Source organism: Gymnoscopelus microlampas (assembly GCF_963454915.1).
Source record: "Gymnoscopelus microlampas genome assembly, contig: SCAFFOLD_28, whole genome shotgun sequence".
Classification (NCBI taxonomy): domain Eukaryota; kingdom Metazoa; phylum Chordata; class Actinopteri; order Myctophiformes; family Myctophidae; genus Gymnoscopelus; species Gymnoscopelus microlampas.
The window spans coordinates 893649-906748 of NW_028155559.1; the positions used below are offsets into that span (position 1 = coordinate 893649).

At 39.6% G+C, this 13100-nt stretch overlaps 1 protein-coding gene across 1 annotated transcript; it reads left to right on the forward strand.

Annotated features, from left to right (window-relative positions):
- Window positions 1-648: 648 nt before the first annotated feature.
- LOC311041390 (NLR family CARD domain-containing protein 3-like) lies at window positions 649-12798 on the forward strand (the record flags this gene model as incomplete). The annotated part of the gene is made up of 6 exons (XM_084086301.1): window positions 649-894; window positions 5856-7644; window positions 7742-7915; window positions 10085-10258; window positions 11585-11670; window positions 12263-12798. The coding sequence occupies exons 1-6, from the start codon at window positions 660-662 to the stop codon at window positions 12796-12798; spliced, it is 2994 nt and encodes a 997-aa protein (XP_083942427.1). The 5' UTR covers window positions 649-659.
- Window positions 12799-13100: the final 302 nt, after the last annotated feature.

The following is a 13100-nucleotide window of genomic DNA, read 5'->3' on the forward strand; positions in this document are numbered from 1 at the left end:
GAAATGGCCTGTTCAGACACTCCCATTCAGAAAATCCATGAAATGAAGATGAATGACTGAGTGTTAAAAACACTATTTTGGGGGTAGGCTACAAGTGACACTGGGGAGCCAATTTAAAAAAATAATAATAATAAAAAGTGAAATCCTTGTGTAGCCCCGTTAAGAGAAAATGTTAGAGAATGTTGCACAAGGCCCATTGTTGTTTAGTGTTGTTCAATAGATTATATAAGAGAATGTTGCATAAGGCCCATTGTTGTTAGGTGTTGTTCAATAGAACGTATAAGAGAATGTTGCATAAGGCCCATTGTTGTTTATTGTTGTTAGATTATTATGATCGAACTAACATGATGGTGTTACAACAGGATGCTGATGAAAAAAAGGATGCAGAAAAAGGTGAGTTATCCTTATTACAGTTCAGTGTTTGATGTAACCAGTGAGTAGGTTGTTAGCTGGTTTTACCTTTTGTTTACCAGGGTGTACATCCTTATTACAAAACTATAAATGCACCAGTGGTTAGACTGCTATTCATGAGAGGATATAGAGATGCACACAGCTTTATATTTGCATTGTTATAATGATAATTTAATTCTATATGATTCTGTGATGCATTTATCTCAACCACTCTTTTTTTCCCCCTCTTGCAAGCTGCACAGTTTGTGATGCGGAACAGGGCACGGTTGATTCAAGACGTGTCCACAGTCATGGCTATAGTAGACAGTCTAGCGACCATGGTCCATCCTGAGCTCTATGCCGAGATTCAAGCTGAGAAGACGAGACAGAACCAAATGAGACTAGTGTTTACAAAGGTGCTAGATCCTGGTGGAACAGCTGTCAGAGCAGCATTTTACAATGCTATTAAACAACACCAGCCACATTTGTCAGCTGAGAAGCCCGGTAAGATCACATGTACTGCTAAATGACCCTTCTTATGTTTGTTATCCTTTAAAAGAGGTAAGACTTTAATTTAAACAAAACTAGACCAACACACGCAGTAACCTTAACAGTAGCATGACTGAGGTTTCATTACCCCCTACACAGCCTGAAATACGATCATTTTGATCCCCAAATAAGGCTACCCTATTGGCTACTGTCTCACCTCTGTGCTCCAGACTAGCTCACAGCTTCTCCCCCAAACCGTGGGGGGTTCCATTGTCTTCTAAATAGCCATTAACATCTCAATTGCACTCTGCTCAGTCAGTGAACCCACATAATGTTGTTGTTGTAGGCAGGCAGAAACATTATAAAATAGTAATGTAGTATATATATATATATATATAAAATAGTATTATAAAATGTAATGGTAACTGCAGATTCTGTATGTCAAATCTTTATTAAAAAAAAGCGTATAAAACAGCGCAATCTGTAGCGTCACATTAAACTCTTCAGTGAAACATGGAGCCTATATGAACGCTGAAGCCACTGTCTAATTACGTGACTATCTCCATTGTCCAAAACACATGGATATCTCTTGACAAACCAATATTATATTATATCATATTCACATTATTGTCTGAGCGTAAAGCTCTCATTCTATCAGCTGTCCACGCTGACAGAAGCGTCTCCTCTCCTCCTGCCTGTCAGCGCAACAAGTGAACACATCGCTATGTTCCACAAATGTGCTCATTCCTGCTCTAGGCTACTACTCCTGTGCTAAATATCTGATCTACAAACATAAAACAGTCGCTGGCTGACGAGCCCTCTGCTTGTAGATCGGATCTGTTGGCGCAGCATTGGGTTGCCAAATTTTGCGAGAGAAATAAGCAGTCAGGTCTATGAAAATGTTACTGCATGCGTTGTGCCCTGACAAAACAGTGAGGCATGAAACCATTGTGGGGTTTATAGCCAAGGCTAATTTGCAACCCCAATCCCTGGTTAGACCTTTCTATATAAATATTCACCTAATAAAAAATCATTTACAAAAGGACATGCATGGAGCTCTAATCTAAACAAGTATGAAAATATATTTATATCTGCAAAGTAACTAAAGTTTTCAAATAATTGTAGTGGAGTAAAAGTACAAGATTTGCCTCTGAGCTGTAGTGGAGTGGAAAATTATTACCATTATAATATAATTATATATATAATTATAATATTAATAATAATAGAAAGACGTGGAAAAACAAGCCCAAAGTCGCTTATACATGGCAACATAGACAGAGGGCTGGCTGTAGACAGAGCGCATGGCTGCGCGGTCTGCGGGGGGTCTCGAAGGTGTCAACTGTTCTTACATGGGGGAGTAAGGCTGAGAGCGGTCAAATTAGCCAAAATATAACGACTGGGATGGTATATATGGGTCTGATTTCATATTTATAATAAGTTTCAGAAGAAAAAAAAAACAGATGATTTGTATCAAATAGTTAGGAAAAGTCATGAAAGGGGAATTTCCTCGGAGCTTCATGAGAGAAGATAATCCACTTTAAATTCTCAAAATCGTCCATATTGACCGGCTAGTCATGCAAGTGTTAAGTGCATCGTCTATAATGAGTTGCTTCTACCTGCTTGAGCTACAGGCCTATTCATTCTAGTGGCTATGAGTCATTGGCTTAAGGCTGTGTTAAGTTACAAAGTATATAATCCTTTGCTATTGCTGCAAACTGTAACTATTTATTATAACTAGTATACTTGATGAAGTGACTTACTGTTTCCATCCAACATACAGTAAAAAACACTCAAGCGCTAATTGTGGCCAGCCAACTGCTTGCCACACTGACAATCCAGGAATACCAGATTATCCTTCACCAAAATGTCAGAGCTTAAATTGGCATGTAAATATGAAATAAATGCATAAACATAATCTTTATCTTTACCAGCTGTAGCCGTGCTAGCATTTTGCTACTTACATTCTGTTTCACCGCGAGTGAAATCAGTGTTCCATCCCTTAACGTTTCGAAAGGAAACTACTGTCCCTTGGTGTATAATGATGTAAATTCCAAAGAAAGATTTATTAAACATGAAATAATTATAAACGGCTGTTTTTAATGAGAATTAACCTCCAGAGCAATTTGTTCCAGCAGGGGGCAGAGTCCAGTGGTTGATCTTAAACAGCATAAAAGCCGTCGTTTGACAATATGTTGTGAGATATTTTTGCTATTATTAGGGCCCGAGCACTGCACAGTAGTGCAAAGCCTAGAAGCTGCAACAATTATCTTATTCTTATTATTCCCACTAATTAATGAATCTCGTTTTTGAGGGGCAATATGAAAAAAAATTGTGGTGAAAAATTACGTATTTTAATCGTCTCAAAAAAAGCCACGACCTAAACCAAACAGGAAGTCGGCCATTTAAAATTTATAGTGGCGTTTTTGTGCATTTCACGCCATTTTCACAGGTTGTACTTAAACAAATTCCTCCCAAGTGGATTGTCGAATCCGCCTAAAATTCGCTCAGCGTACGCAGAAGGCCTTAACGATGAAAAGTTATCAAAAGCTTGAGTTTTCGTAAAACGGCGTGACCGTGGCAAAGCGTCAAACTTCAACGCCAAACAGGATGTGAAAATAGCCGATCTACAATTCCTACTGGCTGGGCTTTAAACAGCCACAACTCCGCTTTCCAGCATCGAAAACCTACAAAACTTCCCATGTACACTTAGACGGCCAATGGCGACAGGCTGACATTGCTTAAGCCCCACCCCCTCTGTGTTCCTATTGGCTGGGCTTTAAACAGCCATTATTCCACTTCCCAGCATCGAAAACCTACAAAACTTCCCAAGTACACATAGACGGCCAATAGGGACCAGCTGTAATTGCTTAAGCTATGCAGCCTAACTTTTAAGCTGATTGCCATACAGACTTGTATCGTGAACAGAGCTGCGAGGGCCCGTTCATCGCTGCTTTGCAACTTTGATTTTAAAAATATTAATACAAATAATATTTAAAAAATAAAAAATAAAAATACAATTCATTACAATCTTCCCCTATAATGACATGCACATAACACTAAGTCTTTACCCTACAGCTGTAGTGGTTGATGTGATTAGTTGAGCAATCACCACCACACCCAGGCTATAGCCCAGACTTGTCAAACTGGCGGCCCGCGGGCGTTTTGCGGCCCGCGGAAAGGTCCATGGCGGCCCGCGAAATACTTTTAAAAATAGTAAATTGATACTACATCTAACAGACAGAGTCGCATTTTGCACTCACTTGCTGTGCGGCCAAGCAGCTTTCCCCCACTCGCTGCTACTTGGCTCAGTACCTCTGATGGCCCTGCCATTGTCTCCCCAGCTGTGGAATGTTGTGGCTGATTGGCTCGTTAAGAGTCTATTCAACTACTAGTCGAGTAGTAATGGCTATAGGCTACTCTTTGATCCTCACACAGGAGTCAGTAAAGCACGGACATGTATTCTCTCTCTCTCTCTCTCTCTCTCTCTCTCTCTCTCTCTCTCTCTCTCTCTCTCTCTCTCTCTCTCTCTCTCTCTCACACACACACACACACACACACACACACACACACACACACAAACGTAGTGCAGTGTTATGAAAACTGAGTTTGTTCAAGCAAAGAGATGTCAGGTGTCTGGGAGCAGCAAGTGATTTAGATGAATTTTCATGCTGGCTACACCATGTAAATTTGATATTTTTGAAAATATAATAATGGTAATAGGTAGTTTAAATGTATCAAAGCTGCTTCTTTTATTTCTCAGGAGCTTGCCCAGTGAAATCCTCAGTATTAATTGAACTCAGAGCGTATTTAAATTCAATCTGGGAAAGCATCAGTGTCATTTTAAGATTTATTTGGCTATTCAAAAATAGCAGATATACAAGCTCATAGTGCGGCACTATGAGCTTGTAGATCTGCTATTTTTGTAAATGTAAATAATTAAAGTAGCTTATCTTCATAAAACATTTTTTAAAGTGATATACTGTAGATAGCAGTGACTGAGATGTAGTGGAGTAGAAAGTTCTGGAAATTGGAAATACTCTAAAGTAAAACTACATCAAATCTGTACTTAGGTACAGTACTTGAGTAAATGTAATTAGTTACTTTACACCACTGTTCTATAAATGTAATTATTTAACCACCCACACACATTACCAGGTATTGTTTAACTTCAAATGTAATTATTCTACTTAAAATGGTTTATAATAATAATAATAATAATAATAATAATAATAATAATAATAATAATAATAATTATTATTATTATTATTATTATTACCCTTATTATTATTATTATTGTTACAAATTGCATTGTTTGTTTTCTGAGACAAGACAACAGATTGAAAAACAATGCTGTATAACTGAATGCGTGTGAGCGCGCATGTGCGTCCGCAACTGGTTCCTGCCCACCTCAAGTCACCATTTGACCAATCTTGCCCGGACACCAAAATGAGTTTGACACCCCTGCTATAGCCTATATTTGGAATAAATAAACTGTCTGGGTTTGATTTGAACACTATACTGCACCGGTAATGTTTGGATTTTAGCGGCTTACTGGACATATATGCTGTGTATAGCATATTTGGCTGGTCTGTGTGCCATGATACCCTGCAGGCTTACACAATAACACGACAGTCCACACATAACACAAGCAAACAACCAAGAACCATAATAGGATCTTTACAACAACATAAACACAAACAACACTTAATGTTGGTTATGCACACTTCATTAATATCTTATCTTATTACTCGTGTGCACACCTTCATTAAGTTGTGGCCTCAGAATACAGATTTTTTATCACAACCATTATTAAATTGTGGGCACAACATACAGTATATGACGTTCTCGCAAGTAAATAAAATCAAATAAAACTATAAATACAAAAAACAACATAATTTAACTTTTGCAGATCTGTTAATAAGACCTCCCATGTGAGGACCATATTTCTCAATGATGTCTGTTCTTTGGTCTTTCAGAAACTCTGTGCAAACAACAACTTAAGTCTAATCTGACAAAAAGGCTTTTGTGTTTGACTGAGTGGATCACAATCGAAGGACAAAAAACACTTCTGAATCAGATCTACACAGAGGTCTACATCACAAAGGGAAGCAGTGGTGAGGTCAATAAAGAACATGAGGTCAGACAGGTTGAAACAGCTTCCAGGAAACCAGCCGGTCCAGAAACATCAATCACATTTGAAAACATCTTTGAAGCATTACCTGGAGACCTTGAACCACCCAGAACAGTGATGACGAAGGGAGTGGCTGGCATTGGTAAATCAGTTCTAACCCAGAAGTACGCTCTGAACTGGGCAGAAGATAAAGCCAACCAGGATATCCACTTTGTGTTTCCATTCACTTTCCGAGAGCTAAATTTGGAGAAGAAGAACGCAGCTTGGAGGAGCTTGGAGGACCTTCTTCATCACTTTTTTTGTGAAACTACGAATTTAAAAATCTGTGTCTTTGACGAGCCCAACGTTGTGTTCATCTTTGATGGGCTAGATGAATGTCGGCCTCCTCTAGACTTCCAGAACACTGTGAAATGGACTGATCCCACAAAGCCAACCACAGTGGACGTGCTGCTGATAAACCTCATCAAGGGAAATATGCTTCCAAAAGTTAAAATCTGGATAACCACACGACCTGCAGCAGCCGACCAGATCCCTTCTGAGTATGTTGACAGATTTACAGAGGTGAGAGGGTTCAATGACCCCCAGAAGAAGGAGTACTTCTTCAAGCGATTCAGTGATGAGCAGCAGGCCGATAAAATCTACTCACACATCAAGACATCACGAAGCCTCCACATCATGTGCCACATGCCAGTCTTCTGTTGGATCACTGCTAAAGTTCTGGAAGAAATATTGAGCAAAGAGGAGAAAGGAGCACTACCAAAGACCCAGACTGCCATGTACATCCACTTCATGCTGGTTCAGTCCATACAGAAGAATGCCAAATATCAAGACATAGCTCAGAAACATCATGACAGGAATCCAGATGACGCCATTCTGTGTCTGGGGAAACTGGCTTTTGAACAGCTGAAGCAAGGCAACCTGAACTTCTATGAAGAAGACCTGACAGCGTCTGGCATTGATATCAAAGAGGCTGCAGTGTACTCAGAAGTATTCACACAGTTATTTGGAGAGGTGCGTGGAATGTACAAGGACAAGGTGTTCTGCTTTGTCCATCTGAGTGTTCAGGAGTTTCTGGCTGCCCTCCATGTCTTCATCACGTTCATCAACACTGGTGACAACCTACTCTCAACCTCCGTGTGGTCCAAGTTATTTGGAAGGATTTACAAATCCAAGATTTGTCACCTCTACCAAAGTGCTGTAGATGAGGCCTTACAGAGTTCAAATGGACATCTGGACTTGTTCCTTCGTTTCCTGCTGGGCCTTTCTTTGGAGAACAATCAGAATCTCTTAAAAAGACTGTTGAACAAGACAGGACATAGGTCACATTCAAATAAGAAAACAATCAAGTACATCAAGAAGAAGATCAGGAAGAATCCCTCTCCAGAGAAAAGCATCAATCTGTTCCACTGTCTGAATGAGCTAAATGATCATTCCCTAGAAGAGGAGATCCAACAGTATATGGAATCAGGTCGTGTCTTCGCAGATGAGCTCTCTCCTGCTCAGTGGTCAGCTCTGGTCTTCATTTTGCTGTCATCAGAAAATAAGCTGGATGTGTTTGACCTGAGACACTACTCTGCTTCAGAGGAGGCTCTTCTGTGGCTGCTGCCAGTAGTCAAAGACTCCAGTAGAGCTCTGTATGTGAACTTACTGATATATTTAATATATTGTCATCACATTCTTATGGAAAGAAATACATTAATTTAATGTATATTCTCACTATTGTTTCTTCAGGCTTTGTGAATGTAACCTCTCTGAGACATGCTGTGAGAAGTTATCATCATCAGTTCTCACCTCCAGCTCCTGTTTAATAGAACTGGATCTCAGTAACAATGATCTGCAGGATGCAGGAGTGCAAAGGCTCTCTGAAGGACTTGGGAGCCCGCATTGTACACTGGAGACCCTCAGGTAAGCCTGTTTAGATTCTGAAGTAAATAGACAAGGAGCTTAGACTAATTAATTGAATTAAATTAACCAATTTACCTTTTCAGTCTGTGCTGGTGGTGTTTGGGGAGCGGGGGGTGATTCTTATGGTCAGATCGAATGGATTTTGAAAGCAATCAATTTGTGCACATTGTAAACCCATGGCGCCTGATCCAAACAATGCAGCCCACTCCCTAAATAACAGAATCACCTGCGCTGCTATCACTGCGCCAGATTAAGAACAGCTGTGAGCTGGTCTTAACCCTTGCATTGTGTTAGAAAACTGCATCCACTTGTGGTGTTAGCGAGTCAAATTTGACCCGTGATTTAAATCAGCCCAAAATACAAAAAAAATAAGTATTTTCATTCATTTTTTTCTCCCACCTCATAGCTGACTTGTAATGCATTCATATATAAATATTATCTTGGGTTAGGGCTAGGGTTTCATCTTTCAAAATATCTCGTTTTCTATTATAAAAATGTTAAAATTCCCTCATTAAATTTCCTATAATGAAGGCAATAGATAATGATGTTATCTAGTTGAATAGAATAATTAAGAATAATAATTAGGACACGCTTCCAAAAAACATTATAAAAAATACTTGTTTTCATTTTTTAACTTTAAAAAATGTTAAAATTATTAAAAATAGTGACACTAGTGGTGTTAGGGTCCGAGATGACCCGTATACCATAGAAGGTAAAAAGTCATTTATTTTTCATAAACTCAAACGTTATTTTACTCCTGATAACAAATGCTAATTGAGGACAAGTCTCTCTCACTCTCAAACATGTAAACATTGAATATTGATAATTTGGGGGGGAATTGAGCCACACTTCTTTGCCGGGTCATTTCGGACCCTAACACCACAAGTGTCACTTCTTTTTTTTTTAGACGATCAGAATGAATTAAAATGATGATAAATAATTTTGTTGCGTTAAAATGGCTATTTCTAAGGATATCATGAAGCCTCGTTCCAATAAAGAAATGTAAAGGGTACTTTTTACCTATTTAAACTTTAAAACGGGTCAAAAAAGACCCTAACACAATGGAAGGGTTAACTTGAAGCACAAAGTAAGTAATAAAATTGTACATATACAATTTAAGCACAAAATCTGTGGGGAAAATAACATTGTGCCGTCATCCCGCCAGACCACACCTCATTTTAAAATCATTTGGTATTTAGAAAACGTGGGTGCAAGTCTGTGTGCGTCGGGTGGGAGATACCAAATATGCCTTGTGCTTGGCACAATGTGGCTTTGCACCATGCAGCGCCTGGTGGAAGATAGGTCCTTAAGGAGGGCAGAGGTCAGGTCAGGCAAGCTGTTGTGTATTACATCAACCTTATACAGATTGAGAAAATGTACCCACATTTTCAAACGCAGTGAAAACAGCCACTCTAGCACATCTGGCATTTTCACCATTTTGGGCAACATATTCTCACTCCCAAATAGTACTATAGTGACTTCATGGGAAAAGATGTGACCAAACTGCAAACAATTGACGTGATGGGGGCGGAGTCCCCTTCACGTCATTTGACATTGTCCTGATCACTTCCACATTTCTGGAATGCGAAGGGACGTTTTCAAACCCAAGACGTCTCTGCAAAAAAAGCAGTTAAAAAAAGTGTGCCGTCTAAGTGGACTTGAGCCATGAGAGTCACCACTGAGTGAGCTGTAAGGAGAGCGAGGCACCTTGCCGAAAGTTGGAAAGTTAATCATCACATTACCATTGGACAATAGTGTAGCAGTATAAAGATAATCATCACATTATCATTGGTCAATAGTGTAGCTGTATAAAGTTAATCATCACATTATCATTGGTCAATAGTGTAGCAGTATAATGAGAGTTTGTAGATGATGTTTGGTGTTGGTGAATAGATGTGTGAGTTGTAACACACAGAAGCAACGTTTACAATGTATTTTGCTGACAGACAGACATGCACATAAATTGATGGAATGTGAACAACATAATGATAAAATAATGATAAAATTGTTAAAATATAGGGTATACACTACTAATTTAAACATTTTAAAACTTTTATTCAAGGTTGCAAATCTGTATTTTCTTTAATGTGTATGATGTGAGGTGTACAGAAGAAATAAAATACAAACATATAATCACAAATCGTAATTAGAAAATTACTGTTTCTTCAGGCTGAGAGGCTGTAACCTTTCAGAGACATCCTGTGAGGAGTTGTCAAAAGTTTGCAGCTCCAGCTCCTCTAGTTTGAAGGAAATGGACCTCGGTAACAATGATCTGCAGGATTCCGGAGTGAAAAAGCTCTCTGAAGGACTTGGGAGTCCACACTGTACACTGGAGACACTCAGGTCAGTATTCCCAATCCTGTTCAACAGGTGACCCTTTCAATTCTTGAGTAAAGACACATGGCACTTACCTGAATTAATTCACTTATTTTTTGTCCTTCTGTGTTGGTGGTGATATTGTGGGTGTCTGTGAAGAGGGACGGGGCATCAAGAGTACAAATGTGTTCTTATTGGTCTGTCATTTCAATAGAAAATGCCAACAGGAAGAGCAAAGGCAATACGTACTACTTACTTACTACTACTTAAGTTTGAACCATTGATTCATTTAATATTTTCTTCAATAGCTCCTCATAATTCCAATCTCCTATTATTCCGACATCCCAATAGTCTGACAAACGTTAGGTTAGTGTGAGGTTAGGGATAGGGGTAGTTATGGTTGCGCTCGAAATTATTCAAACCCCACTGCAAATCTGGTTTAATGGCAAAATTCACAAACTGTCAACTGTATGAAATAAACAAATCAAACAAGAACCATGTAAATAGCTCAATACAACTAATATTATGAGTGGTTTCTCCAAATTCAACACAAAATGCCACTTTTGACGATTATTGCTGTGTCAGATTTATTCAAACCCTTCGTCATGGCAAGTGTCTTTAATTCTTTGTGGAGCACCCTTTTGCTATTATGACCTGCTGCAAACGTGATGCATAGCCAGGAACCAGCTTCTGGCAGCATTCCTGTGGCATTTTAGCCCATTCCTCATGTGTAGTTTCCTCCAGTTAAGTAAAATTCTTGCGTTAGTGTTCTGCAACCGCCAGTCACAACATTTGACCTTTATATGGACCCATCAGACAAACTGATCCAGTATCAGCCCTTAGCTGCACTTAGGTCTGTTTTTTATTATATAAGATCCAGATAAGCAGCATAATTGTATTGAAATAACCTGTGTGTGTGTGTGTGTGTGTGTGTGTGTGTGTGTGTGTGTGTGTGTGTGTGTGTGTGTGTGTGTGTGTGCGCGTGTGCGCGTGTGCGCGCACGTGCACATGCATGTGCGTGTGTCTCTGTGTGTGTGTGTGTGTGTGTGTGTGTGTGTGTGTGTGTGTGTGTGTGTGTGTGTGTGTGTGTGTGTGTGTGTGTGTGTGTGTGTGTGTGTTTGTGTAGGTTGTCAGGCTGTATGGTCACAGAGGAAGGCTGTTCTTATCTGGTTTCAGCTCTGAAATCCAACTCCCATCTAAAAGTGTTGGACTTAAACTACAATAATCTAGACTGGAGCTCCACTGGAGTGGAGCTACTGTCTACTCTACCACTGCAGACTCTCAGGTATGGAGAGACTTTCTGCCACCCAGTGCAAATAAACAGTGTATTAGTAATTGTTTGTGTCATCAAAGACACTATGCAGGCCTGACTTTGTCTCCCCCCACCCCCAGTGTCAACGATAGTGGAGAGAAGAGACTGAAACCAGGTGTGAGGAAGTGTAAGTGTTTATTCTGTTTTATTGATTAAATCAAAGCAGCACACATCCAGCTAAGCAGATGAACAGCTGCTATACACAGAAGCATGTGACATTCACTCATTAATATCTTACTGTGCATTAAGATGATAACCATAAATATAATGTGTTGACAACTATGCAGTATCTTACTTCCTATAGGTCTATAGGAAGTTTAAAAAAAAAAAACTTAACCCCCGAAGGCACATCGAATGTATGATGTACATGTTTTCTACGAGTATTATATCATTCACTGCCAAAGACATCTTTTGACATCTGTTGTGTGTTTTTAGTTTTTACACTACATGGCGCTCTTCACTAAGATATGAGTGACCATTTTATTCTCAGTCACACACAGATCCAGGAGATCACATAATCGCAAGATCTCCTCCACCATCTCCTCACTTCATTGTTAGCGTATTTGGGGGAACGGCTGTATCTTTCTTTCCTTGCTTTCGTCTGGGGGTTAGGGGACACTGGATAGCATTATTATTATTATTATTATTATTATTATGTATTGTATTAAGTTGTATTTGATAGTAAACTGGAGTTGTATTGTATGTTGTTCTCTCATCAGATGTGTGTGAACTCACACTGGATCCAAACACAGTAAACAGAAACCTCTCTCTGTCTGAAAGAGGTTTCAGGAAGGTGAAATATGATGGAGTGGATCATCAGTATCCTGATCATCCAGACAGATTTATGGACAGGGAACAGGTGATGTGTAGAGAGAGTCTGACTGGACACTGTTACTGGGAGGTAGAGTGGAGTGGCGATGTTTCTATAGCAGTGACATACAGAGGAATCAACAGACAGGGCGGTGACAGTAGGTTTGGATACAATGACAAGTCCTGGGTACTGGAATGTGATGGTATTAAGAACCAGTACACTGTGAGATTCAATGAGTTTAAAATGGTCCTCCCTGTCAGCCCCTCTTCTGACTCCGGTAGAGTATCAGTGTATGTACACCGTCGTGCTGGCATTGTGTCCTTCGACACAGTGTCCTCTGACACACTGACACACCTGTACACCTTCCAGACCACATTCTCTGAACCTCTCTATGCTGGATTCATGTGCTGGGGGGGCTCCTCAGTGTCTCTGTGTCAGATATAGGAGGAGGATTTGTGTGTGTGTGCGTGCGTGCACACTAAACTAGAATACTATGGATGGACTAGTGGAGAAGAGATCCAGTAGAACTAAGACAAGTCATTGTATGCAGGACTCAAGTAACTGTCCACCACTGCTTGTATGAATACTGTATTGAAACATGTTGATGTAGGAACTTTTGCTACAATAAAGTCCTTTTACATCTACGATTTTCCTCCTGGTTTCTGACTGCTCACATCTTTATCTGTTTGCTTTTAATGAGCATTATATTTACACTGCAGATATAGTTTATTTACACACATGACACG